We start from the raw sequence: 27,473 nt of genomic DNA on the forward strand, positions 1-27,473 counted from the left end.
TCAAGGTTGCTTTAGAAGATATATAGATATATATTTTTTTCAGATTTGAATATTAATGTCAAAAATACATACTATGATATACAGTTTGCACTACATCATCTTAGCATGACAGACGTCACAAGTAGTAACTGAAATATTAATTTAAATATTAAATAAACTGATGGTTAAGTAAACTGAAAGTGAATGTGTAAACACTAAACTAAGGTTACTCTTCCTATTGCAACACTTCCAATAAAGTGGTTCTGTAACAGTACAAAAGTATTAGAATATTACTATTTTCTGTTTCATTTCCAGTTATAATGAGAAAAACAAAAATCCACAGTGCACTTCTGATGTTCTGCTGTGATGCTTTCAGTTGAATCTAGCTTGATTGCTTGTTCGACTTCTTTAGTGGTCCATGGAAGTGTTTTTTTGGGGGGGGGGTGAGGGGATGGCGTTGCACCACAGTCTGCCACCCGCTTCCTCTTCCAAACCCACTCCCTCTGCTCCGAGCTCAGGAATCACAGGGTCAAAGCTGAGCTCACTTTCAGTTCAATCAATCTAATCTCCAAGGATTTAAATATTTTACTATTAAAAAGGGCCTTGTATTGCATTTACAAAAAAACTAATTGAGATTGAACACTTATTCATTATGCCAAGTAGAGGTCCAATTAACATTTTGATTTGAGTAAACAGAGTAAAGTAGTCTAGACTCTTGCGAAATAATTTAGGTGTCTAATGGCTTCTGTAGACAATCACTGGTCTCTACTCTCCTGCCAGACGCTGGAGGGGATACACACATGAGCAGGGAAAAGAATTACCTATCATATCTGGTAAGGCCTTCTTAACCAGGAGCCCAGGATCTGAGAAATACTATAACTGTAACCTTTGACCCAACCGCTCTGATCCAAGGTCGTGCACTTAACAGAGAACAAGTTTTCAATTCTGATGAGTCTCCTGGGCTCTTAGCACCCCCTTTTGTCAGTTCTTGGTGACAGAGGGGATGAAACTTGGGTACAGGCCAGGTGAGTCTTTCAGAGCTTTTGCAACTAGCCATGGGCTGAGTAAGAGTCTATCGCTGGCATCGAGGTGTGACTGAACTTCGGTGTTGGCCTGCCGGGTGGAGGAGGGAGGGAGTCAGGCCTCAGCAGCGGGGTGAGAAAGGTGGGTCAATGGGGGACTCTGTGAAGGACTGGAGCTCATAGGCAGCACCGCTGTCCACCTCCATGGACTTCCTGGAAAACAGCAGACGGATGTCTCTATGGAGGTAGATCTTCCCAGACTTAGAACTCTGGAACCTGGTTGGGATTGGAGAGCGAGATGAAAGACATGGAGGATGAACAAGAGAGGAGAAACGTCACCAATGCTGGATGTATTCCACTTTTCCTGTCCAGTAGAGACGAAATGACATACAACTCACCTCAGATGAACGAGGTAGCGCAAGGTGCGTCCATGGCCAAGGGCCTTCCTGCTGGTCTGATTGTTTGTGTCACGGCGGACGGGAACAGAGAAGGTCCTCTGGCGTAGGAAGGTCTGGTGTCCAGCTGGCATGGCTCGTAGGTCGTACATCACAACAAACATCTTCACCACTGTCTTGTTGGGGTTGAATAAGGTCTGCGTGGTACAACCAGAGAGCATGTTAACTGTTTGTGACCTGAATTCATCGATCTATACAGACACAACAGAACCTTACATGCTGTGAAAGATACATAAAATGAACATCACCCTGTACATATCATCCTAATAATGTCATTTAAGTATATAGAGGAAAATGCCTTTCAAATTCAGAAGTATAAGCTCCATAAATGTATAAAAACACGCCCTTGAATCTGTATGTTACACGATTAATTTTCCTCTATAACCACTAGGGGTCTCCCTTTCCTTTTGTTACTTGACAGAATTTGTTCTTTGTTCTCAGCCATGAGTACACCTTGATGCAGATATCTAAATAATTTTTCTACATTGGAGAGAAAGTTTCCTCACCACTTGAATGGTTCCTGATGGAGGTACACGGTAGCCCCTTTTCCCCAGGGACTCTAGGTTTATCACACCCTGTGAGAAAACACACACGACAACCACTGTGTCACAAAAAGGCATACAAAGGAAATACACACAGGAGCTCACACACATGTAAGGCTAGTCGCAGGTACAGCTGTCAGCTCAAATGCCCTGTCATACAGGCAGGGAAATTTTTTTAATTATTGATAAAAGTAATCTCACCATATATGGTGAGGGAGCGTTGTCATCGGAGACACTGTAGAATGACACTTCCACAGGTAAGGTCAGGTGACTGGGGCAGAAGGACCCGCTGGCCCCAACCTCTGCTGTGAAACCCTCCACTAACCCTAAAGGCTCCAGGCGGTAGTTCAGCACACACTCCTAGGGAAACACAGTTCCACTTGTTTATTTTCTTCTTTTATTTTACTCACACGTCACATGTAAACACATTGATTTTGACTTTGACCTTGGACTTTTTCAACTAGGACAGAAACAACATTTTTCATCTAGTGAGCAACGTTATTAAGTAATCTTTTGAAAAAGGAAAACACAAACTTAGCCACCAAAATGTACAAGCTGCTATTTGATGGCTAGTCCAGATTTTGCACTTTAAAGAAGTCTGGCAGCTGAATCGATTCCTTTTGTGAGCATTCTGCTTTATTTGAATTGTCTGGGGATGAATGTGGCATGAAAGTACAGTGAAGAGCACACTATTCTCAAAAGAAAATGAAAAAGACTAGATTCTGAGTGTGTTTGTGTTATACCTCAAAGTTTCCCAGCAGACTGAGACTGGCAGGTGGAGCGCTGGCACTGAACAGCTGCTGTGACTCATCTGCGTACCCCTCTCTCTTTGGACACACCCTGAAGGGTTAAAACACACACACTCGATCAACTTGTTTTCAATGTGTGATGTGAGAAACAGAATCTCAAGATCTTTACGTGACAAGCATTCCTGGGATGTCAGAATAGACCTGTGTCCAGGGTGAGATAAACGATATCAGCCATCTCGAAATGTTTGCTACTCTGACATCTTAATTTACTGAGATGATGTCATTTGTGTCCACTGGTCACACATACAAATCTTTAATCACATATATATTTTTTTAAATCAAGAAAATCTTCTAGAATAAAAAAGAAAATCATGTATGGAAGCTTGACAACGGCTTTTACCAGCCACGAGTGAATTGACTAGAACTTGTCCGGTGGCTAAAATGAACTTTCCACCCTGAGGGCCAAAGTCTTTATCAAAAGCAGCACTGAGCTACCACCCACATCTACTGTGTGTAGGCATGAAACTCTGTGTATATAAAGCCAGCTCAGCTCTGTCTGCCATTTTGAGCAGGATGCGTGAGATTGTAGATGTAGTCACAGTACAGCAGAGCTTCAGCAGGTGGCAGCGTGAGAGGAATAGTCAGCAGAACAGGGCTGACCTAACCTTACCACTCAGAACAACACTCTTATTGTCTGATCTCACAACACACACACACAGACAATACTTCTAAAACCTGTTGCTGATCCGAGGCTATGTTAGTGTGTGAGGGTTTAAATATGGTAGCTGTAGCAAGTCTCTCTAATACAGATCCCTTAATAGCTCAGTTAATATTAGTGGCAAATAAAAACATTAACAATAATAACAATTCAACTTTAAACACATATAAAAGCTATAAAAAAAAATATAAAAAACAGAGTTTGGCTTGCTGGCACTTCATTGTAACAGCTGAAATGTTGCAAAGTGAGAAAAACAAGCAAGTTTGATGATGCAAAGTATGAGTAACTTGATCCAGATGGTACTATAATAAACACATCATGTGGGTGGCAACTGCACAACAAAAAAAGTCTTTGTCCTTTAACTGTTATTAAGGCTGCATTAAACCTGTGAGGGTGTCCTGACCTTATCCTCGTGGACAAATTGAGCTGGAGTCTGGTAGCTACAGTAACAAAAAGATCCCAGGTGAGAAAATGCGTACCTTTTCCCAGAGGCCCAAGGCAAACCCTTACAGCCAGCCAGAGAGGTGTCCAGGTCAAAGTAGCCTGTTTGATTTTTCCTCTGAGGAACCTGAAGCGGACACACAGGACATGATTAACACAGAGCAACTGTCATAGCGTCCCAGGTTAGAGGATGCGAGATCTGTTTCTTCATTGAAAATCTAGGACTCTCTAAATTTTGTGCAATGTGCATCATGATGTGTATGTGAAAATGTAAGATTTTCTGTGTGTTCACTTCAGTAGACAGGAAACTGTGATGATCAAGGAGTGTGGTGATCTGACAATCTCAGAGAAACAATTTACTGTGGCTGATGAGGCACACACGAGTCACGTGCCTCACCCGCCTGTGTGTGTGTGTTTATGTGTACATTAACCTTGGCTAACAACTCAGTGGCTCAGCAGCAGTAAAAACACCTGCCATATATTTCAAAAGTCTCTTTATGACAAACATTCACAGGCCCAATGATGAAAGTAATGTGAGTAATGTCTCAGATGGCTCGAAATAAAGGGTAGTGTGTGAGGTGTTATGACAAACACAACTGCATGGACAGCGATGACTGAGTCAGTAAGTGTTTGAGTGTGCCTGTGAGCCTGCATGTGAAAGTGTTATCTTAACAAATGCACAGACCAGAAGCTGACAATGACTGTGTATATGAGTGTGAGTGTGTGTGTGTGTTTCTTACAGGGCTGGAGAGCAGAGGCAGGCCAGTACAGGGGTGGAAGGCCTTGGTCGCTGTGGCGTCTAATGAGTGGCGATTCTGTTTCTTCCAGCTGTTGCACGGACGCAGAGGAGAGGGGCTGTGAGCTCTCTGGAGCACAGAGATGGAGAGAGAGATTGAGGCAGCTTGCAAGCAAACTGAAATCATCGGTATCAAATCATGTTCTCATAAAATCATATGATTACCACTCACTCCAGTCCCACCTGCTCTCAACATAACACTCATTTAAACTGAGTTTGATTTAACTAAACAGCATTTATAAATGAGGAGGTTCCATCCAGTTTGAGATGTTAAATTTGAAAAATGTGATGCCTGTTGTTACCTATTCACTTACTAATTTCTAAAATGAAGTGTCAGTACTTTAGTAGATAACTTACTGACAACATTTTCATGGAATGAGTAATTTGTTTGATTAAATATTTAATAAATAATAAACAATAATAGCTAAATGTATATACATTTTTTAGAATGTAACTTAAAAGAATAGCTCAACAGTGGCGAGGTTACTTTTGGACAGAACCAGGCTAGCTGCTTCCAGTCTTTGTGCTAAACTAAGCTAACTAGCTGCTGGCTGTAGTTTCATGTTTTTTTTGTACAGACATGAAAGTGGTATCGATCTTCTCATCTAAGTCAGCAAGAAAGGGAATTTGCTTATTTCCCAAAATGTTGAACAGTTCAGGGCATGACTACTGGAATAACTGCAGATTGCTAAATGGGCTCAAAATCACTTGCATATGGACAAATGATGCCCGTTAAAATGAGGAGTCCCTTACCAGGACTGTGGAAGGGGGAGTCATGTCTGGACTGGGGGTGCTGGAGCATCCAGACTCCGAGGGCGCCTGGTTCTCATCCTGCGGGGCAGAGGCCTGGGCTGCACAGATCTGCATCTGCAGCTGGGACTGAGGCTGAGGCTTGCTGTGGTTGTGGCTTATGTTACAGTTCATGGCTGGGCTGGCATCATTGCAAGTCCAACTAAAGATATGGGTATTCCTTGGGCTGTTCTCAAGGACAGAGGAGGCAGAGGGGGTTTCGTGGCTGCTGGGTGTCCTGACTCTGAGCTTTTCCTGCGAGGGAGTTCGTAAACGCTGACCAGCCTGGGCGTGGGACTGGCCTTTGAATGAGGGTTCTTCAAGTGTAAAGTGAGCACCGTTTTGGGCCCGGGGAGAATGGCATTCGGTCCTCGGATTGACTCTGGACTTGTCTGTGCAAATGGGCGCGCGTGAGGGAGCGGTGTGTGCGCTGCCTCTGTGAGGTTCGTGGCTGGGTATGTGGCCGTTGGCGTAGCCGTTGGTGGCAGTGTGTGAGGCTTGTGGGACATGTGTGGTGTGCAAGTATGTGCGGACCGTGTGTGTGACTGTTGTTGTGTGTGTGTGGTGCAGAGGGCTGCCGCTCCTGCTGTGCCTGGGGGACAGAGAGGGAACAGACAGTCTCTCCTGGATGAGTCTAGTAATGTCTTGTACTGCCTGGGCGATCAGGGAGTTTTCTCTCCCCTTCTCCTTGTCTTTCTCTCTCTCCCTCTCTCCGTTCCTCTCCTCCTCCCCGTCTCTTGTCTCAGTCATTTTCAGCTTCCTGCAGGCTGCAGGTTTAGGGGAGGAGCTCTCCCGCTTACTAAAAGAAGTGTCAGTCATGGGTGTGTTGAAGGGGCCGGGCCACACACGTCCCACAGACTCATAGGGTGGTGCCTCGGGCTCTTTGGTCTTACTGGCAGTTATGTCGTCATGGTTACTGCCCCACATGGCTTTGGGAGGGTTGTCCGAAGCAAAAAGGCCAGGAGGGAGCGGCGGTGCTGTGGGGTCGCAGAAGTTGAGCCTCTGTGCGATGCGGGCGATAACTTCCTGTCTCTCCTGCAGCAGGGAGCCAATCAGGGGGTTTGTCTCGGTTGCAGCAGGCCTTGGGGAGGGGCAGCGGGGTGGTTCAGCCAAGGAGAAATTCTTAAAAGCTCTCAGTGGCTCAGGGATGGGCCCCTTTGACCTCTCAGTGCTGTTTGTGCAAGACCCATAGTCCTCTACTTGTGTGGGGTCAGACGAACCATTGAAAGCCGAGTACAGCCACTTCCCCGCTTTACTTGTGGGAAGTGGAGAGGGGGAGTGGGAGCGGGAGGGTGTGGGGGAGTGAGAGGACCTGTGGAAGAGTGGGGAGCCCTGACGTTGGGGGATGCTGACCTGCGGAAGCTCTCCATTCTGACATGTGTGGTCCTCACCAGGCTCCTGGCTCTTCTTGCTGTAAGGAGGCGGCACAGGAGTGTGGGGGAGGCTATTGATGGGGATGTTGTTGATGGGGAGATTAGGAATGGGTAATCCATTGAGGAGAAGGCCCGACATGGAGTTAGAGCTCTTGCTGTACATATTAGAGTTGTGAAGGAGGCTGTCTTTGCTGGGGTCCTGGCTCTTTTTGAGGGTGGGCAGGCCACCATGGCTGTTGAGGTTTGGGTTGAGGCTGGGGGTCTTACTGTAAAGCGGAGGCAGGCCGGTATGGATGCTGCAGGCCAGGGTGGGGTAGGTGGGTTGGCGGGGGAGTGACTGGACGCGAACCTGCAGTGCAACACTCTGGGACACATTGGGGACGGGGAAAATGTGCTCTGAAGGCGGCTGGGAGAACTGCCACACCAAGTCCTCATCAGCAGCACTGATCCTGTTTGACAGAGAGAGAGGGGGAGAGATTTAATGAACACGCCATTGTTAACTCGTACATCTTAAAATATCCAGGAATTGTCAGAGCCTGCAGGGATTCAGTTTAACGTCCTCTAATTCAATTTTCAAAAACAGCACAGTACACAATATTTACACTTACAAATTTACTATACAAATTTGAAAAGAACATAACTTTGGATCAAGTTTGCTGTCGCTTTAATAATCTGGTCCAACAGCCTCAGTGAAAAGCCTCCAGCCCACCAGTGTCAAAGTCTTCAGTGAGTGTTATGTCTGACCTGTACAGGATGTTTCTGGGGACGATGCCATGGGAGGCGCTGAGCCAGGCACTGAGCTGGGAGAAGAAGACGTAGGAGCGAACAGCCAACAGCAATGTCTTCTCCTCAATGAAGCGATCGCCGCTTCTATCAAAAACAGTCAAAAAAGAGGTGGAAATGTGCCAGTATGTCAGGTTAATGAGAAACCAGTTCAAGGATATGTGTGTGTTTCAAACACAGTGTTCACTGTTCCTGCATGTCAGTAGGAAAGTGGGGCAATTTCTGAGGCTAATTAACCCTCTGAGTGCCAAGCCAACTATCTATTATATTTTGGCTTTACTATTATTTTATTTCATACAGCATTTAGCATTTTTATAGTGTTTTTAGCCTTCAATTGGATGGAAGATGAAACTTATGCATCTCTATTATGTCAATTTACAATTCTACAACATTGTAGAAACACTTAAACCTGCACTGTTTTTTTTCTTAGAATGTATCAAACACACAAAAAGGGGTATTTCACAGCTCTTGGGAAGGTTTATGCACTTTCTTGGGGGCTAAATTTTCTCTAGATACAGCCATTTAGCCACAGAAAAATGGAGAAAATCATCTGCCACCAGGACACAGGGTCTCTATAGGCGGCAGCATCATGTCACTCAGAAAAGTGATTAATCTAAAACTGTGTGACACACCCATCCTTGTCTTTGCATTTCAATTCAGTTATTTCAAAGGACTGTAGTATAATTTCTTTTCCCCATCCCCCTTTTAACCCCTTTTAACACATTACAATAATTTGGCATATTTGTAAAAATAAAACAAGCAGCTGTTGAGAGGTTGAGAGCGGTCATACTAGCACGACCGTTATGGCCCATGTTCAGTGCAATAGGCCTGCTGGCGAAACCTGTAAAAGCTAGTACATGTACCTGCACACACCACGTATATTAAGGTATACCTCTATTTTTATTTATTTTGTAGTACTTTTTCATTTATTTTAACTCATGTCAAAGTTAGCGGTGTATGTGAAAGAAATAGTTGTAAAGATAACCAAGTACAGCAAGTGATGATGGGAGGAGGCAGTATCCTTGGAAATACAACATACTGTAATTCTCCTGTAATCAATAGACTTAAACAAAATGTTGGTGAGCATACTCCCTTTGTGTGAATAAAGTACAACATCTCCTATGAAAACTGACACACGTGCACTTTTTTAACATTGTCCATGTTTAAAGAGTAAGATCATGAGTGTGTGCCTTACTGTCTTGGAACTGGCTGCAGGGTCCATCTCTCCAGCAGCAGAGCATCTTGTTTGATGACCGGGTCGCTGATGGGGTCACTCGGGGGGCACTCGTCACCATAGCAACAGTCTGGCAGGAGCATGACCTCAATCATGATGGGGATGCTGTTCCTCCAAAGCAGGATCACCTCCGAACGGGTTCGCCTTGCCTGCCGACACTGGACAAACACGCAGACAAAGGTGGAGGGTTAGTGTTCATTAGTGAATGCCAACACCAGGACCTTGAAAGTTAGGGGCAAGGCAGATGGGACCCAGAAAGAGCCTCACTTAGAGCTGAATTTCTCAGTGATTTTATTTAGGTCACATCTCAGATCAGAAACCTTTCCACCTTGGACACTTACTGTATATATTTTATTCTGTATAGCTGTTGAAGTCATTAGGTACACCAAATTAAAACTAATGCAGTCTAATACGATACAACCCTGCAAAAAATCTAATCAAATAAAATTATATAATGTCCAGTTTTTGTTACAACTGTTTTAAGAGGTGCTGATTCAACTTTATGGTCATTTCAGAGGCTGTAGTTTGTGCTGCTGTTGAAATGTATTGCATTTTACTGTTTCTAATACATCTATATCAATGAGGGTTTGGTGCTGAGTTCCAGCTGTGTTGGTAAAATTACAGAAAATGTCTCATAAACAATATGTCAAATGTGCATCCCATTTGGTAAGTGGGCTTCACTTAACGCTTGTGACTTGAATGGAGCAGCAACAACCTCTAGTAAAATGAGAAGAGACTGCCTTCTGTTTGCACTTCAGGAAAAAGACGTGTACATAAATGTGTGTGCACGTGTGCTACCTGGGGCAGTTTGTCGCTGCATTCATGCTTGTGAAGAGGCGGCATGGCCGACTGGGCCGGTGGACAGTGCAGCCCCTCGGTTCTGCCTTTCACAGAATATTCTGGTGTCCTTCCCTCTGTGATGAGCAAGGTCAGGAACACCAGGAACTCCTCCGCATCGTATTCGAAGAACTCCTCCGTTGCATCTAGACAAGGTAGAGAAGATCAGAGGGTCAGCAGCATGTCTTTTCACATCTAAACAGAAAGCGAGGAAGCAATCGGACGAAAGTAGCAGGTAAAGTAGTAATTTGCCTCTCCCGTCACAGATGCTGAGGGAAAATAGAAAGCTGCCATATTTTCTCCTCCTCTCAATAAAAAAGGCAATCAGAAAGCCACCTTTATTGACATGATGAGCACATGAATGCCTGAAAGTCTTTGTTTTGGTGTGGATATGGCTATTTAAGCTTGGCTGAAAAGACTTGTTTAGAGAAGGGGTGTGGGGGAAGGCAGCAGATGACACGACTTTTCCAGTTTGGCTGCTTCAAAGGAATATATTTAGACCTTCCATGTCAGCTGAGCTGAGGGGTGAAGCCAAACACTGTCTGCTCCCTCTCTAAGTACAGTACCCACACACATACAAGTATATTCAATAATGACAGTGACGTCATTCACACTCATCAAGCATTAACAAACAAAAACTCAAAGACAGTAAAGAACAGAAATAATAGTTATGCTACACCATCCGGTGCCCCACCAATTTTGCCAAGGTGGGGTTGGGCGGGACTGTCTGACCAGGACCTGGCAGGACAGAGAGCTGAATCACCCTTTCACCATTCAGGACTAGGCAAATTACTCTCTGAATCAACTGCAAGACTCTGTTCAAATGAACTATGTAGAAGCAGAAAGACTATTGAGGAATACTCAGCTGGCTGTCACATTCAAATCATGGCTCATGCTGAACCACATTTATAGCAGTTTTTACAAGGGCAAGATGGGGGCTGTTGTGTAATAAGTCACCACTCAAATGCTACTAAATTGTAGCTGTGGCTCATCGGTTTGTCTCCTGCCACAACAAAATTAACAAAATCCTGCTCTGTTTGTGTTGTAATTGAAGCTTAGATCTAAAGTAGGAGTATTTTTAGCAGAAGGTTGAAGAGCCCATCTTAGCTCTCTATCTCTTATACTCCTCCAGAGAAAACTCCCAGAATCCCGCAGGAGGTCAGCTGATAACACAGCAGCTCTGAGAATCCCAGCTTTCTTTCTTCACAGCACACAAGCAAAAAAAACCCCAAAAAACAGAAGCTGCCTGCCCTACAATCTCGAGCCCTCCTCCTGCCTGTATTTCAATTGGAGCCAAACAAATATTAGGTCACAATTATGTGGATATTTTTTATGTTTTTAATCATTTTAGAGGATGTCAGGACTGCATAAGGCTAGAAGTACAAATACACACACTTACACACAGCCTGTCCTCCTCCCACCAGAGCCAGGCTGGTTAGAACAGAGTCCCTCTCAGCTGGCTCTGCAGAAGTGTGAGATACGAGCTGCTGCTGTATGTGTGTGTGTGTATGTGTGTGTGTCTGTGTACGTATTGCAGTCAGCTAGCCAGTCACGCACATTCCTCTCAGGGAACTCCTCCTACATGCCTTTAAGCTGCTGCTGCTGCACGTGGGGAGAGGCGCAGTCCAACACAAAACATGAGGAGGGAGGGGAGTGGAGGGGGGTCTGTTAGCCAGCTGTAGGCTGAATAAGCGCAGGGTGAAAGAGATGGAGAGGGAGGCTACATTCAGGGACAATCTCCTTTTCTTTAAGGGCTGCAATCGGAAAGGCTCAAACCATGGGAGCAGGAGACCAACAGTGAGAGAGCACAAGGGAACAAGAGACAGACCAGAAGGAGTAATATAGGACAATGGTTAAGATTCAAGGTCACAGAGTCCACCACCTTTACATGACGGTTGGCTTGAATGTACTGGATATAGAGCAGTGAGCTGTAGTTAAGGTGCATTCCCAGTCCGCACTGGGAAAGGCTGCAGTTCCTGGTTCCTATCAGGGGATTTGGACTAAAGGTGACACTCCATGAACGAGGTGAGGAGCAAAAGAGAAAGGAAGCATGGACAGATGAAAAGAGTGATTGAGGAACAGCCTCTGAGAAGTGGTGTGCTACACATAGGCTACCCCCCTTGAAAACACACACACACACACACACACACACACACACACACACACACACACACACACACACACACACACACACACACACACACACAAATGTATTCACACAGAGCCCCAATCGCATGTGTGCACAGTGGGTGTCAGATTGCTGCTTTCTAGGAAAGGCAAACCCAGGAACACATATACACACACCCCTAAAGCACATAACAAAAACACACATGAACAACAACAAACACAGACACAGTGATAGATGATACACTGTCACCAAACACATGAACCCACTGAAAACATACAAACACGTACAGTCGCACACAGCAACACACACACACACACACAGCAACACACACACACACACAGCAACACACACACACACACACACACACACACACACACACACACACACACACACACACACACACACACACACACACACACACACACACACAGTGCAGGACAAAGGACTAGTGATGGAGGCTTTGGTTAAGGGGCCCAGCCTATGTACGCATAGATGAGAGCTGTCATTCTTCAGGGCGTTGTGCCTGAATAGAACATTCCTATGAAGCCTACACACACACACACACACACACACACACACACACACACACACACACACACACACACACACACACACACACATACCAACACAAAGAAACACAGCCTAAATGGGAGCTGGGAGGTGATCAAAATGCAAGACAACACAAAAAAGGCAGAGATGTAGGAAACCTCTCCATGGAAATGAGAAGAGAGAGCTGCGTTCAACATACAGCAGAAGCACCTCTGAAATCTTAAAGAGTCACATCACTTCCTTCTGTATGCTTTTCATCCTTGGTATCGTTGGTACAAATGGTTCAAACTATTTGGGAATTCATGTAACAATCCACGTTGTTTACCAATCATTAAGCCTTACAAGGAGAGCTCAATGTTCAATCTTGCCTTTTGCTTCCCCTCCTCCTCCTCCTCTCTGTCCCACCGGACTGTGACCAATTCATTCCTGCCTCTCCATCACTTTAAAATGTGAACTCTGTCGCTCACCAATTTATATTTGTACTTTTTGAATTAATGACCGTCTGTAAGATGTTTTTGAGCTGTTTTTTGTTCAGATCTGTGTGTAAACTCCACTGGTCCCACTTGCATTCAGTTAGAGAACTACCATAGCAACTACTAGCACTGCTTGAGAAATGCAAACAGAAAACATCTCAATCAGGAAAACATAATGAGGTTTAGGTCCACCATTTAAATAAGAGGCTGTGCTGATACATCCTGCATTTTATGGACCCAAACACACACACACACACACACACACACACACACACACACACACAATGGAACACTGATCGTTCTCTTTTCCGTGTGCGTGTGACCTCTCCTCCATCTCCCGATAATGTGTGATGTGAATTATGTAACAGGTCGGATTTAGATTCAGGCGTCTTATTATTAGACCTGTGACCGCCTGCCACCAAGTGCAGCTGGAGTTCCGCCTACAGATCGGCTGGTTCGGCCACACACACACACACACCTCTTAGCTGTCTCCGTGTCCTCGGGCCACCAGATCAGTATAGAGTCATGTGGGATGGAAAAGGGCCTCCAGGACAAGAGCAGAGGGGTCAGCCTCAGTAGCCAACACAGTGTTCAGAGTAAATGTACCGTGGTACACACTGACACACACTTTGGAGTGATTCATCATTACCTAAGACCTGTCAGAGAGGCAAATGAGCATGTCAAAATGGTTAAGATTCTGAATGTTTTTGAAGCTTGTACATTTGAATACATGTTGCTGGAATCAATTTTCACATTTGGTACGCAGTAGTGTGTCTGTTTTAACAGAGAGACAGATGGGAAGATGGACAGAAGGAGAGAGAAACACACACATTCAGATAAGCGGACCCATTAATCTGTGCACTGTGGCCACACAATCACTGAGCGGTTGGCCCTCTTTCTATAGCAAAAGCTGCTCCGTTCTCTACACACACACTTGTTCACACACATACACTCGCAGCTAATTTGAATGCTGTGCGAGTACCCATATGGCAAAAACCACTCCCATGCTCCTCTGCTCAGCCAGTGTGGTTCTCTGTATGTGCCATTTGTTTATGACCATGTTTCATTTAAATGAAGCACAGAGCACTGCGAGACTCTTGTTGGTCTTTCCTCATTAGCAATGCGTCTGTGTTAGGGGACTGGAGACAAAAGCCAGAGTCACGGATCAAAGTCTCAGCAGCAACACAAAGCTGATGAGCTCACCTATAGCTGGGCTACTGGTTATCAAAGACAATATGAGATAATATACTGCAGGGCAGCAACCAGGGAGAGACGAAACACAGTTCAGAAGGAGAGAGGCAGAAGGTCTACGCAGATATTTGAAGAGACACACGAGCAGTCTGAAGGGCAGATAGGAAACACGCACAGTTAGCTCAAAAGGCAAACAGGAAGTCACATTAACGATGTTTCCAGTTAACTGTCTGTCAAGTGAATTTCATGCAAGCGTTTGAAACCTTGCAAAAAAAAAAAAAAATTAAGTGGCATTTGCATCAGCTGAGTTGATGTAAATCTAAGCTGAATGTCTCACACATCCACAAGAAAAATAGTCAACAAATTACAAGTTGTTACTGTTTTTAAGTGGCTGATCATAAAAATGAAAACAGAAAAATCAAACTTGGCATTACTAAGGCCATACATGACCTATCTGGCAGATTACAGGGGACAAATATATTACAGAGAATATTTTAATGTCTGAGTGTCCAGAGCCACCTTTGAACTGTTGTACTACACAACTGAAGAAATCGTGACTTGGCTGTGGGGGTTTTCTTGAATTAAAAATATAAATAAATAACTTCACTTCAAGTGAGTGTAACACATATTTTGCTATACTGAGTTTGCGTTACAAGACAGAAAAGGATGAATAGACTGAGTTTATGGAGATCAGATTACCAACCAGAGGGGGTTAAAATTGCACTTACTGGTTGTATAAAATACCCAAGTCTACCATTCAAATTAATTCAAATGTGTGAACAGAAATAAATCAAATGGTGAGACTAGCTGTGGAAGTAAATAAACAAATGTCTGCAGCTGCTGTTTCCCTGAGCCAGACACTACAGCTACTGCTCCAGTGGGGCTGAGTCAATTTTCTCAAGATGAATAAATAATAAAACTAGGAGACCAAAGTGGACCAATTTCTTAATGAAAAACAATGCACGATTTCTGAGACTTGAAATGCTCTTTTGAGGTCTTAAGTTTATATGATTTAAGACATTTGGATTTTTTCCATCTGACCCAAGAGTCTAGATCCTAGCCTGCCGGGAGGCTGTGTGTTAAAGGCATCTCCAGGCAGCTTCAGTGCAGCAGTGGCAGCAGTCTGCTGAGCTCACTGAGGTGTGTCGGCTTAGCAAACAATGATATCTAGCTCTTTCTGAATGGAATCAAATGCTGACGGCCTTCCCAACTGCACATTCATCATTCTGATCAGGTGCAGCACCATATGTCTTGATAGGAAACAACTCAAAGGAAAAGCTTTTTTTCTGAACTTGCACGTCTTAGTAAGAGTGCTGAATGCATGAAATATAAATACAAAAAGGAAATTGTGATGTTGTAACCTTGGACATGCATATGTAGATGGGCCAGTACATATTTGGTACATATACACAACAGGGCTGCGTGATGTTGGAATTGCAATTTTAATTCATACCTCTATGCAAAATCCTTGCATATGATTGCATTAGCATGAATCTCAGCTACATCAAACAAAGAACTTCTATTTTCTCCCCAAGTTGTTCAACAAATGACAAGACTGTGTCTCATCTCTTGAACTGTGCATAGGCACACACAGAAACAAATCTAAATTTAACACCAGTTCTGTTGTGTTCATACTGAAAAAAGGGTCATATTCTGTTCTGTGTGGGACTGTTGGATGAAAAGAGTAAAAAAGCATGTTTATACCATTTTGCCATAGTTGGAGCAATATTTATGCGTTCAAATGGTTACCCTAAGAATAGTTAGACAAAATCACACTCGATTCTGAGTGAGGAATTTGAGATTCTCATTTTATCATGCATTGTGCAGCCCAAACACACACACACACACACATATATATGTACATATATGTACATATACATAGCTGCACATCTATAATGAATATACAGAGGCAGAATGGGAGATTATACTGACAGTTCTTCCATGCTAAATCTCCTTACTGCTGCCCCCGGTGAGATAAATATAGACACAACTTGGTAGCTCTCATTTTCTGTTTATCTCTCTCTCTCTCTCTCTCTCTGATTTCAAAGTGTAGGTTCCTACAATCAACTATTTGATGACTTTGTGATGGTGTCTGCCAGTAGCGCCCATGTTAAAAGGGGCTAATGCGGTGAATGCCTGAAGCTATACACTATAGAAAGATTGCATGACTGAGAAAAGTTCCAACAGCCACAAGTTATGCCCTACTGTGCTACTTTGATGTATATGTACATTAGATAGTAGGCTAAGCTAACCCTTTAATGCACCACCCTCATCTCAAATCACAGACCACTCATGGATTATTTGAAAATTACAAAGGGGCTCCCCTAAAATCCATCACTGGGCTGTGCTTTTGAAGGCTGTCTGATGTCCACTCTGTGGCTGTCCCAATGCTATGAGAGCACGTAGCAAGCTTCAACGTATTTAAATGCACTGGTAGCAAAGCAGGTGGCAGATTTGAAGTGTCAGCAGCCTCTGGCAACTGCATTTCACCACCATGGGAATTGTTTGCAATGCTGTATTTTCTGTTTCATGGCCAGTTTTGCAGTCTGACCGACTATATTTGGAGACCAGCTGGTCTGCAGGACCAACTAAACTGTATCTCCTTTCTCTATGAATCCGAGGGATTACAACTGCTTGCTTATATTTTTCTTAAAGAATGTCTTCCTTATGAACTCTACATTTTTATAAGCACTTTACAACAAGAGTGTGCAAGAACTTAGAGGCCTAAAGAGAAATTACATCAGAGCGAGCAGTCTCACCCTCAGTATGTACTGTATGCATCCATGCACTCTATGTACATATGAATGTGTGTATGTAAGTAGTATCCTGTGACATAATCTGGTATAGAGCAGCCAACTCTATAACATCATGAGTATTCATTGACATAACTTAAACTGCTATTCAGGACCTGTTATGCTTACCTAACACTGTTTAAAGAAATTCTGTCTGGCATTTTGTACTTCAATCATAACCCTTGTGGTACCTACAGATTCCCACATTACACTAGGTTCTTGAGTGCTTGTGCTTTTCAGATTTCAGGCTAAATCCAGTGATGCTCCAGATTGACATGGTGTTTATAACTTCATAAATGCAAATTGTGCTAATTCTGAGGTAAGCTGGCGTTTTTCAAAAAACACCGCTATTGTCTAGTCTTTTTGTTCCTCATAATGGTGTTGAAAGGCAGAAAACAACAGAATCAGTCACCATTTTGACAGCAGACCACAGAGAAGTCTTGTGGTGTCTATTTTTGTAGTCAGCTGTCTAGCAATGGTATTGTCAAGACTTCAAGCATATTGTGTACTCAACTTCCCATGTCGAAACATGTAGACAACATGTGGGCTAAATGCCCATAGGTTTGGACAACTGAATTTAAATGTTAAATAGGTACAGCTGATACATTTCCAGCAGGCAGATGGTCATCAGCTAATAATAACAAGCTTAATATTATATTTGATCTCAATACTTCAGTAGCTATAGTTATTCTTATTTCAAAATAAAAACTGAGAATTTCTAAGAAAATCTGAGGAAAAACGTATTAACCCCCACAAGATAAGATTGTGTAGATAAGACACAATTAACTGAGCAGCCCTGTGGCAATGCACAACAGCAATTTAAAAAGGAGGTGTTACAGTAAAGCAAAGGGGATGCATGAAAGCTGTCATTTCTCTCCTGGCTGACTGACTTGGGACTGCTTGAGACCAGTGATCAACGATCACAACTGTTGACCAGGAAAGAAAGGGGAGGAAAAAAAGGTGTTACCAAGGCAACAGAGACCTTGTGTTAAACATTCCCGTCACGGTGATTGAAGAGTGTCTGTGTGTAGGAATGAGCTGCACCAATATGCGTCTTTGTATGTGACAGTGAGCTGTAGCTTGACAAGAAAAGTGTTTGAAGACAATTAATGCTCCTGTTGTGCTCTGTGTGTGTGTGTGTGTGTGACGTGCACTGGGTATATACAGCATATGATTGTTTTGTGTTAGAGCATGTCTGTTGTGCTCTAACTGTATACCCTATCCTTGCATTTTACACTGGGACCACATGTCTGTTAAGCTGTTTATGTGATCATACTTGCTTTGTGTGTGTAGGTGTGTATGTAAACCTGAGTGTGTCTTGAGTGTATATGGCATTCTTGTATCTTTTTGTCTCTCTGTGACAAAGTAGCACAGGACTGCTGCTAAATTTCAACTGTAATAACAACAGGGTCGGCTGTGTTTCCATAGCGCTTTATAACATGAATCACATGTCACTGCCAGCTCACTTTTCCTGTTTTTGTCTGCCTTTTGTTACAACATTAAAACAAAAAAAAACTGGAAGTAGTGGCGCAGCCTGCCAAGGAACTGGCATGTTTTTGCCAGAAGACTGTAAAGAATGGTAAGAATCACTTGTAAAGAAGAGCCGATCTTGATTCAGTTTGATGCTTTGAAATTAAACACATCACATTTGTTTTAAATTACTGCGAACAGACTGGGCGACCCTGATGCTTTATATTCTACTAATAAGTTGGCTGTCAGCAAATCTCACCAATAAACTTTGGACTGTCAACACTACTTAGTACCAGAAAGTTTTGTTATAGCCAGGGTGTCCAGTTTTTTGTTTTAGTCTAAGAGTAAGAGTTTCCTCCCACTTGATTAACTGACACGTTTCTTCAAAACTATGGACTTTGGATCTATGACATGTGTGTGTGTCCCTCTGGCCCACTCTGCAACACAAAGGGGCAGATTCACAGCACACATAGCAACATGCCCTGATTGGCTGAGAGGCGTCAGTACAGTTCCAGTTGAGGAGAACCCTTCTTCTGTTTAGTGAACTCAGCAGCTATTATTCTCCCACTGCCAACACACAAACACACTCTTGACCCAGACTGACACACCACCTTGCCCTCTCTCTCACACCCGTTGTTGTCAGCCATGAACAGGGCTGTTGTTTAGAAGCTGAGCAACTCGCATACAAGTGAAGTCAGATGGTAAACAAGCTCTGAGCTTGTGGAAAAAACTTTTCATCATGAGGCATAAAGCACTTAACAGACAAAACTCATCTCAGCTGATGTGGGAAAAAACAGGACCTAATTTCAGAGAGCAGCTATGTACTATGTCTATCAACAAGTACTTCTTTCAATTTGTTGTTGACATGTCATCTTCTCCCTTTCACCTTTCTGGTAGATCAAGTTGTACAAGACAAATTCCTGTACATTTTTTGTACATGACTATTGAGGGAAAAAAATATATTTTTTGTACATGTAGCATTAGTAGGCCATCTAAACCTGCTTAAGTGCAGTAAACTTTTGTTGAGTTCATGCAAATCACAAATACCCTTTTGCTGTTCCGCCTTCTTACAGTTTTAGGTCAGTACTGTATGATGAAAGCACCAGTAACAATGGTGGCCTATCACGGTTAGGTAACCATGTTTGAAGGAGTGCCAAGAGTCTGCCTGATTTCATTGCAACCACAAACTATGCCAGCTGATCTCAGTGAGTAGCACACCTTTAACCAAACAGGATTGGTAGAATCAGCTGGTATAGTGTTTGAAACTGATGAAAATCTGCGTACTCTCTGCCAGCTGCTGACCACAATGGTGTCAATTCAAATCCCAAACCTGCTGGAACGTTCTAGGTTAGGAATGAGATACAGTATGCTCTCTTCATCTTCGACAACCATAGCAACTGAAGTCCTTGAGTAAGGTACTTAAAGCCCCTATTATTCAGATGAGTTGCTCTGTGGCTAAAAGAAGGAGACTGGCTGGCTGCACTGGGCAGCTTCCAGGTGTAAATGCATTAGGCTAAGTAAATGCAGACGGAAGCAGGAAAACATTTTATGTGCTGTAAACTTTCCTGAGATTAAAAAAAAGACCCATGAATACTAAGATGCAACACCAAAACAATGATGTAGGCATACTAATGGCTAAAGGGGACTAAAGTGTATGCCATTTACCTGTTCGTAACAATTCATCACACCTCCCTCTCCTAACATCCCTCTCCTCTTTCCTGAAATGCCAGAAAAATTATCATTGGATGCAGTGACCAAAGATTTGTTGTGCCGTCCACAGTGCCCTTTTTGACCTTACTTGCACAGACTGGAGATGGGCCCCCTAAGCCCATGTTATTTAGGCAAGAGTGGTCCTTTGCAAACTCATTGTCTAACTAATACCTGTTATGTAACATGGAGTGAGTAAAGCAGTACTGGACAAGGTGGGCAAAAGTGGGAATTACTAAGCCCCAGCACAGCCAACAATCGTGCAGTCCTGCCTAATCTAGCCTTGACAATGTACAGTGTAGGTACAAACTTTAATTTAGATGCCACAAAGTAGTGAGTGCACATCCCAATATTATATGCACTGGCAAGAAGGTGAAAACAATCCTCCAAAATAACCACTTCATTTAACATAGATGAGGTCTCCTTCACCAAGTCGTATCTCCTCTAATAGCAACATATGACTCTAAATCTTTACTAGAGCTGACTGCTGGTAGCTACACGACACTAGGGCAGTAGGACAAACCAGCCTCTCTCTGTAACCAGAGCCACCCAGTCCAACATGAATGCACAGGCCTCTGACCTCTCCTCTGCTGCCGATGCCAATTTCTAGAGAGGGGAGTCTGAATTGAGAAACCCGAGCAATTTAGCTCCAAGGCCCACATGAAAAGTGTGTCAGTTGTGACACAGGCAGATCGAGGTGGTTGGTGACTGGAATTAACCGCCTGAGACAAAGAAGCACAAGGCCAAAGTCTGGACGTAGCTAGAAAAAAAATTACCTGGTAAAACTGTACTGAATGATTAATCTGCCACAAAAGGCCAACAAACAGCTCTAGTTCAAAGTCTCTCCTTTTGGGTGCTTCCCACCTTTCATTATTATACTGGTCTTCATGTATTTATCATTTAGAACCTTCTTTTGTTAGGACTTGTGAAACTCGAAGTTAGAGCTCCTTGACCCACAAATCCAACAACAGCATTCATTAACAACATGTGACCACTTCAAAAACAAAAACCTAACCACTAAAAATCAGTTGATTGTCAGGGGTTAAACAGGATAGACTGTCAGCTGGTTTGTTGTGAGCAATGCGAGGGGTGAGGCGCTCAACATTGACGCTGGTTGTTGGCCTGAAAACGATGAGATGAGACAATGGAGAAAAGGAAAGGGGATAGATGAGTCTCAAATTAACTTAACCTCACACTGTGGTTAATAAACAATGTGCTCAACGCCTCCACAATGAGCCCCTGAGGTACTCTCCGTTAACAGAGACTCTGTTACCATGATTCTATTACTTTAAAGGAATGCTTCACGGTAGAGATAGATCAATTATCACTTTGTGCATATTAACTGGTTGATACTAGATGTCTCTTCAGTCAATCAGTATTAGTGATACCCCCCAGTATGAATACACAGATTTAAGTCATAGAAAACAAATTTCTTAGATTCCTCAAGCTAACTTTTTTCTTGTTCTCTCTACTGTTTTCAGACATTTAAATTCTTAATAATCTATTGTGGTCTTTTAGTACTATAGCACAACAGCACATTGCCAGCATGGGAACACAGACACAGATGAGATGTGTGTGTTGTGCGTCAGCCTGGTGTATGAACCTGATTAAAGTGCTGGCTTGCATAACACTGTGTGGTGTCTGGTAACAGACCTTAAAAGCTGAAGAGGGTGGAAGCCACTTCAGCTTTTCAGTCAATCTAGACTGTCTGTCACATTAACCAGTAGTAGGAAATAAGTGACATTTGACAAGGCTCTAGTTTCTTTATTTCCTCATTAATTTAAAAGGAATTCTGTTGCTGTTGTGCTCTGTGAACACAACAGAGAGCTTGTTGTTTTTAATGCTTCAACGTTTCAACAAAAACTGCATCAAAGAAGTAAACAGGCGACTCAGCCTTATACAAATGGCCGTGTCACATGTACTTTACTCAGACCTGATTCACTGACTCACACAATTGCAAAAACTGAAGCATATTTCTTTTTAAGACAGATGACTTAAAACACTCCGGTCACGCTAAGAAAACAGGCCTTACACTACAGCTTCCTTTAATCAAAGTACTGTCACAAATGCACTCCAATATATCTGCAAAATGTCTTTATCGAGCACTCAATACAAGTATACTGATACATCTGTCAGGCCATACTGTCACCTATTTCATTCTTGTGTTTATAGTAAATCAGCCTAGCTCTATTTCTGTCAATATGCTTTTTGTCTAGATATTATCAGCAGATGGCAGTGGAGGTGGAGGTGTTAAGTGCTGAGGTGTTACAGTAGCTGAAGCCTACGTGATGTGACAGGTGAGAAAAAGACAGGAGGGGAGAAGAGGACATGATAGGTAAAAGAAAACCAGTGGAGCGAGTAGTGGAACAGTTGATTCACTACAAGGTCAGAGAGAGACAGAATTGCCTGTGCAAGGTCTTCCCTCCCTACAAATAGCAGAATAACAATAATCACACATCCCCTAACGTACTCCTGTGCAAACACTGCTGAGATTAACAAGAAGCTGTCATTTTGGTTCCTCAGTTACAAAAATACCAGACACTGAGGAAGCATGAGAAAAAAGTACTCGAAACATTTGTGGCAGGCATGAGTGCTTGTGTTTTTCTTTAGTATGTGGTTTCTGAGCGAGGCATGCTAGTCCCACAGAGCTTGCAGCAGATCTACTTATGTCACACCAGGGATTAATACTAGACTGGAAGGAACTCATTGTTCATGGAGATGAAGTCCTTATACAACAAGTTATTGAGTTTTGGAAACTTTGTTTACATAAAACACTTTTTCAAGGCCCACAGATACCTTGATGAAGAGACACAAACGTATAATCGAAGACAAACTGAATATGCCAGAGACAAACAGAAATAAAGAAACTACCCCTACCAGGAGAAAACCACCAGGTCCAGATGGCTCTTCCTGTTCCTGCAGAGCTGGCTGCTGGTTGGCTATGAGGAGCCACAGGGGCGGGAGGATGTGACGAACACAAAAGCAATGACGTCACTGGCTCAGTGGCACCCTGGCAGCAGAAATACAACCCACGCTGCTACCTTCAGCTTCAGCCAGTCCGGCACTAAGTCTGGATGATGTATTTTTGTGTGTCTGTATTTTTTAACACTGAGCCTCTATAGGGTGTAGCTGTGTGTGTGTGTGTATGACTTTAAGTATATACATATATATATACACATATATATACACACACGTATATATATATATGTATATATATATATATATACACATACACATACACACACACACATCCATACATCACATACACACAGCTACACTCTATAGATGCAGCGGCTAGGCAAGGTTAGGCTACTTACATTCAAAGCTGTCACAACAGCATTGATTTAGGTTGATTACTCCGGGGGCCAGGATAGTAACTCACAGCTGAATGCCTACCCAGTATTGGTATTCATTGCGAAAGGCAGCTCTGAATCTCGCTGTACAATGGGGAGTCCAATATCCATGTTCAGCGCAGCTGGGTCAGCAAATAGCAGTGGTGTTGTATTGAAGAGGCAATACGGCGAAACACTTATGTTGACTTAAACTAGTACTACCTACTGTAAGATTGTGTATGTAAACAGGAATATCTTTAGATAAGAGAAGAAACCAATTGGACCTTTTAAATAAATGTCAATGAAATATAAAACGATGGTTTTCAACGTATCTGTTTCTGTTGTGCTTGGTTTCCAAGTGTCATACATGTAATAAGTCATGGCAAATGACAGGATGCGTTTTGGAATTTAAAAAAAGTCAGTACTACCAACCAGCATTAGTTTTGATGCAGCTAAAAACCCTGAGAACAGAGACCCATTAAATAAATGAGTCAATCAAGTAAGAGAAAAAAACATATACTGATGGACTCCAACTGTGTGAGAGGAGTTAAACAGAAGAGAGCATTTGCTGCCTCCTGCTATGGGGTAAATCACTGCTGAGGAGGAGGAGGAGGAGGAGGCAAAGACAACACAGGACTAGACAGGTGCTGTACAGGACAACAGTGTAGGTCGCTCTGCGTTATCTGGGTCTCTCGTCAGTGAGAGTGTACACTCTGATCCGCTGGCATGTGGCTGGGACGTCTCAGGGCAGCTGTAATCTGGCTGAGCGAACAGCAGAAGGCCGGCAGCGTAGTGTAAGCTGGGTGGGTGGACTTGCATTCAACTCCTCCTTAAAGGACTAATGGCTCCAAACAGGAAGCACCACCAAACAAACACACCAAATAACATTACAGAGAGCAGGAAGCACAGCACTGAGGCTTGCCAGCTGACTGAGCCTCTCCACCATGACTAGCTCTGAGGTCATCTCTGTGTATGTTGTTTAATGTGCATCTGAAAGGGGGAGAGAATGAGAGCTGTGGTTAAGGGCATAAAGGAGGCACTCAGTCACCATTCTTAGCTCTTTGCTCATACATTTCACCGCATGACCTCATATAACCATCGAACGCAAAGTCTTTTTTAAGTGTAATGTCCCTTCAGTGACTTGGTTGTGAAGAGGACCACAGTTGAGCAAAAACAGACTATTTTTATAGTGTAAACAATTCCAATGTGGTTTTTGAATCAAACTTTTCCCTTCTACATGTGGAGACAAACAAAATTATTCCTTTAAGGATGCAAATAAAACCCAGCTTAATCACACTTAACCAACTGAAACAGTTTGAAACCCGATATGACAAGCCATGTTCTCCCCGACTGGTGTGAACAGGTCCCGAGTTTTCCATAGCTGCTCTTTATGGGACCTGTAAAAGCTGGCAGTTCAGCCACGTGGTTCAACAGTACAGCGCTTATTAGGGCCAAAAGCAATCTGTTGCGTACTCTCTGGTACACTCACTCTCTCCTCACACCCGCATGTACACACACACATACACGCTATCCTGACTCACAGCTCAGCTCACAGAAAAACAAGGGGGTCAGATGACTCTAGTTAGGCCCCTGAGCAGAACATAAGTGCTCCTCTTCTCCCTTTTTAACAAAAGCATGGTTCACAAAGAGTCACAAAGAGAGAACAAAATTCTTCTCATCTGAAGTCTAAATTCTTATTATTATTATCATCATCAGGAGCTGAGGTCTTTATGGACCTAGAAGGATGCTAGATTACACTTTTTAATTTTTCTAAATTATGTTCTAAAAGCTTTATAAATTGTGTTGTTACAGCAGTGACTAACAAAAGGCATTTAATTTGGATTGGTCACATCAGCCTGATATGTAATCTGTTTATTAAGACGAACATCAGCACAGATACTAATTTGATATGTTGGATTGGAGCATCACTAGTTCCCATATAGTGCCCTATTGAGGTGCTAAAGGTGGAGCAAGAGCCAAGGTATGGCAGTATACAGCTTGATTCTAGCACCTCGTCACCCACCCAAAGCCTTGGCTTGACTTTTCACACCTCCCTTATCAGGAGGTCACAACCTGTGAAACTTGTTGCAGCATTAGTGTTAGATGTACATGTCTGGACTTGTTCAGCTCTCCCCTTCAAACTAAATACAGCTAGGCTCTCCTAGGAACCCTCAGTCCAGCATCAGAGCAGTGAAACGACCTGCTCTGTGCTCAATCTGACCTTGCTGTGGTCCAGGCTTCTGAGTAAACAGCTTCTCTCAACACTGCAGTCCCTTTCTCTGAGAGCTGGGAGAGTAGCGAGGCAAAAGAAGGAAGGCTACTGGGCTATAAGCAATCTGGTATCTCCACCACAGGAACGGCACAGTATGTTCCAAATAACAATAGCCCCACAGTGTCTGCCAATCAAACAGGGAACTACTGCTGTGGAGCAGCTTCTACTGGCACAAGCTTTCATAATTAGAACATGACAATGAGAGAGCCAACCTGACATGGCAACAACATGGCGAAGAACAGACTTGCTGTAGTAATGTGCCTTAGGCCAACAGTTCTCATCTTTTTGGCTGATACAAGGCAGGCATACGCACACTGAGTAACCTATTTGGTTGTACATCATCTCAATATCCCCCATATAAGAGCCATTATCCCAACCAATACTACAACCTACAGCAGCAGTGTTGCTGTTCACAGTTGACCCAGCATGCTGTGCTGCATTATTAGGCTATAATTACACTGTACAGTGCCAGGCAGTGTGCCCTTTACTCTGGCCAGTCACATCACACAGATGTCTGGGTCAGTGCTTCTATATAAAGGCTTAGGATCCTACAGTCAAAGAAAGACAAGGCAAGGTGGGAGTTAAAAGTCTAGGCCCATATAGGGCACATGTTTGCTGCTGTTGTGGAGTCCCATTACCAGCATATTGTGCTCTAAGGGAGATCCCACTCAGGCCAGTCAGCAGCCAGACTGCAGTTTCATAACCTATGCAAACACACAAGTGTCCCTGATTGACTGCAGCTAATCTCATCATGACTGAGAACAGTGGCCCTTCACTGCTTCCAAGTATGGTGTTATTGTGTTGTTGACAACGGATCAAGTCACCAGCTACCCTGGATCACAATCAACTGTGCCCAATCAATCACAAAGTGAATCCTTCAGCTTACACAATAAAAGGAGCTTATACAACACCTAATGTTGATTGTGTCAGGGCAGAGATTAAGGTACTGAGAGACCCTTTACAAATTAATGCAATGATAAAATTAGCATAATCACATTGAAACAAACAAGGGTGTCCCCTCTGTCCCTGTTTTACCTCTTGCTGCAGATACAGCGGCATGTAAACAGGTTGCAGAGCATACGGCAGGAGCCTTATTTTCCACAACAGGGTGGGTGTCAAGTACATTTTGCAGCAGCCCTGTGCAAGAGACTGTCAAAACAAGAGCTACTGGAAAAGGGAATAGCATTTGGCGTGAGAGGATCTTGCAGGTTATGCGTTGATGCAAAAATGGGGAAAAGACACAGCTGACTTTCATGTTCACATCCAGAACTAGGGCACCAAATGCGTGTTGTATGTACACGTCCTCATTGACTCCGGTCAGGCTTTGTTAATTCACATAACCAGTGACCAGGCTGACCAGCTGTTACATAATTCCCCTGGCCTGAATCTTCTCTCAGAGGAAAAGGGTACAGTCGGTCCACTAAAGCTGGAAATGCACAGCTTGCCCACGCACTGACCATCATGTCCACTCCACATGTGTCTGTGTGTTTTCTGGTGCTCCACATACCTCGCTCTGGCTTCATGTTGTCCAGTGTCATCAGGTTGCCTTCAGGGTCTCTTGCAGAGTCTTCTCTTGTCTTGACAGCAACACAACGGTTTCTGGACCAGCCCCCCCCCCAAACCCTCAGTGACTGAGACCTGCTCTGTTAGCTAAGCAATAATATCAGCTGTGAAGCCTGCGTGTTGGTGCCAGCTGCTCCCTATCCAACAACAAAGCATTGCTTTGTTAGCATGCTACTGTACGCTTCCATCGAGTCGCACTGTATTGTCCAACTGACTAACACAAAGACAGCTGATCGCGAATGCCAGTTACAGGCAGCGTTAGGTAATGGAGTTGTCAA

General features: G+C 43.4%; 1 protein-coding gene across 1 annotated transcript; it reads right to left on the reverse strand.

The window, feature by feature from the left end:
* Window positions 1-27,260, reverse strand: atosa (atos homolog A). Its single transcript, XM_070930191.1, has 12 exons — window positions 27,140-27,260; window positions 9,680-9,864; window positions 8,843-9,039; window positions 7,609-7,734; window positions 5,456-7,313; window positions 4,647-4,772; window positions 3,945-4,033; window positions 2,742-2,838; window positions 2,200-2,358; window positions 1,963-2,031; window positions 1,400-1,593; window positions 1-1,277 (listed from the first exon to the last, which is right to left on the reverse strand). Exons 1-12 carry the CDS (start codon window positions 27,168-27,170, stop codon window positions 1,124-1,126), a joined length of 3,285 nt encoding a protein of 1,094 aa, XP_070786292.1. The 5' UTR covers window positions 27,171-27,260; the 3' UTR covers window positions 1-1,123.
* Window positions 27,261-27,473: the final 213 nt, after the last annotated feature.

The sequence above is a fragment of the Enoplosus armatus genome, chromosome 1, assembly GCF_043641665.1.
Source record: "Enoplosus armatus isolate fEnoArm2 chromosome 1, fEnoArm2.hap1, whole genome shotgun sequence".
Classification (NCBI taxonomy): Eukaryota; Metazoa; Chordata; class Actinopteri; order Centrarchiformes; family Enoplosidae; genus Enoplosus; species Enoplosus armatus.

Excerpts from the sequence above, each read along its gene's own strand:
- atosa (XM_070930191.1), bottom strand. The coding sequence starts at position 27,170 with ATGACACTGGACAACATGAAGCCAGAGCGAG. Across the intron at positions 7,314-7,608 it reads CCCAGAAACATCCTGTACAG|GATCAGTGCTGCTGATGAGG; the intron begins GTCAGACATAAC and ends TCTGTCAAACAG. Across the intron at positions 4,773-5,455 it reads CTCCCCCTTCCACAGTCCTG|AGAGCTCACAGCCCCTCTCC; the intron begins GTAAGGGACTCC and ends TCTGTGCTCCAG.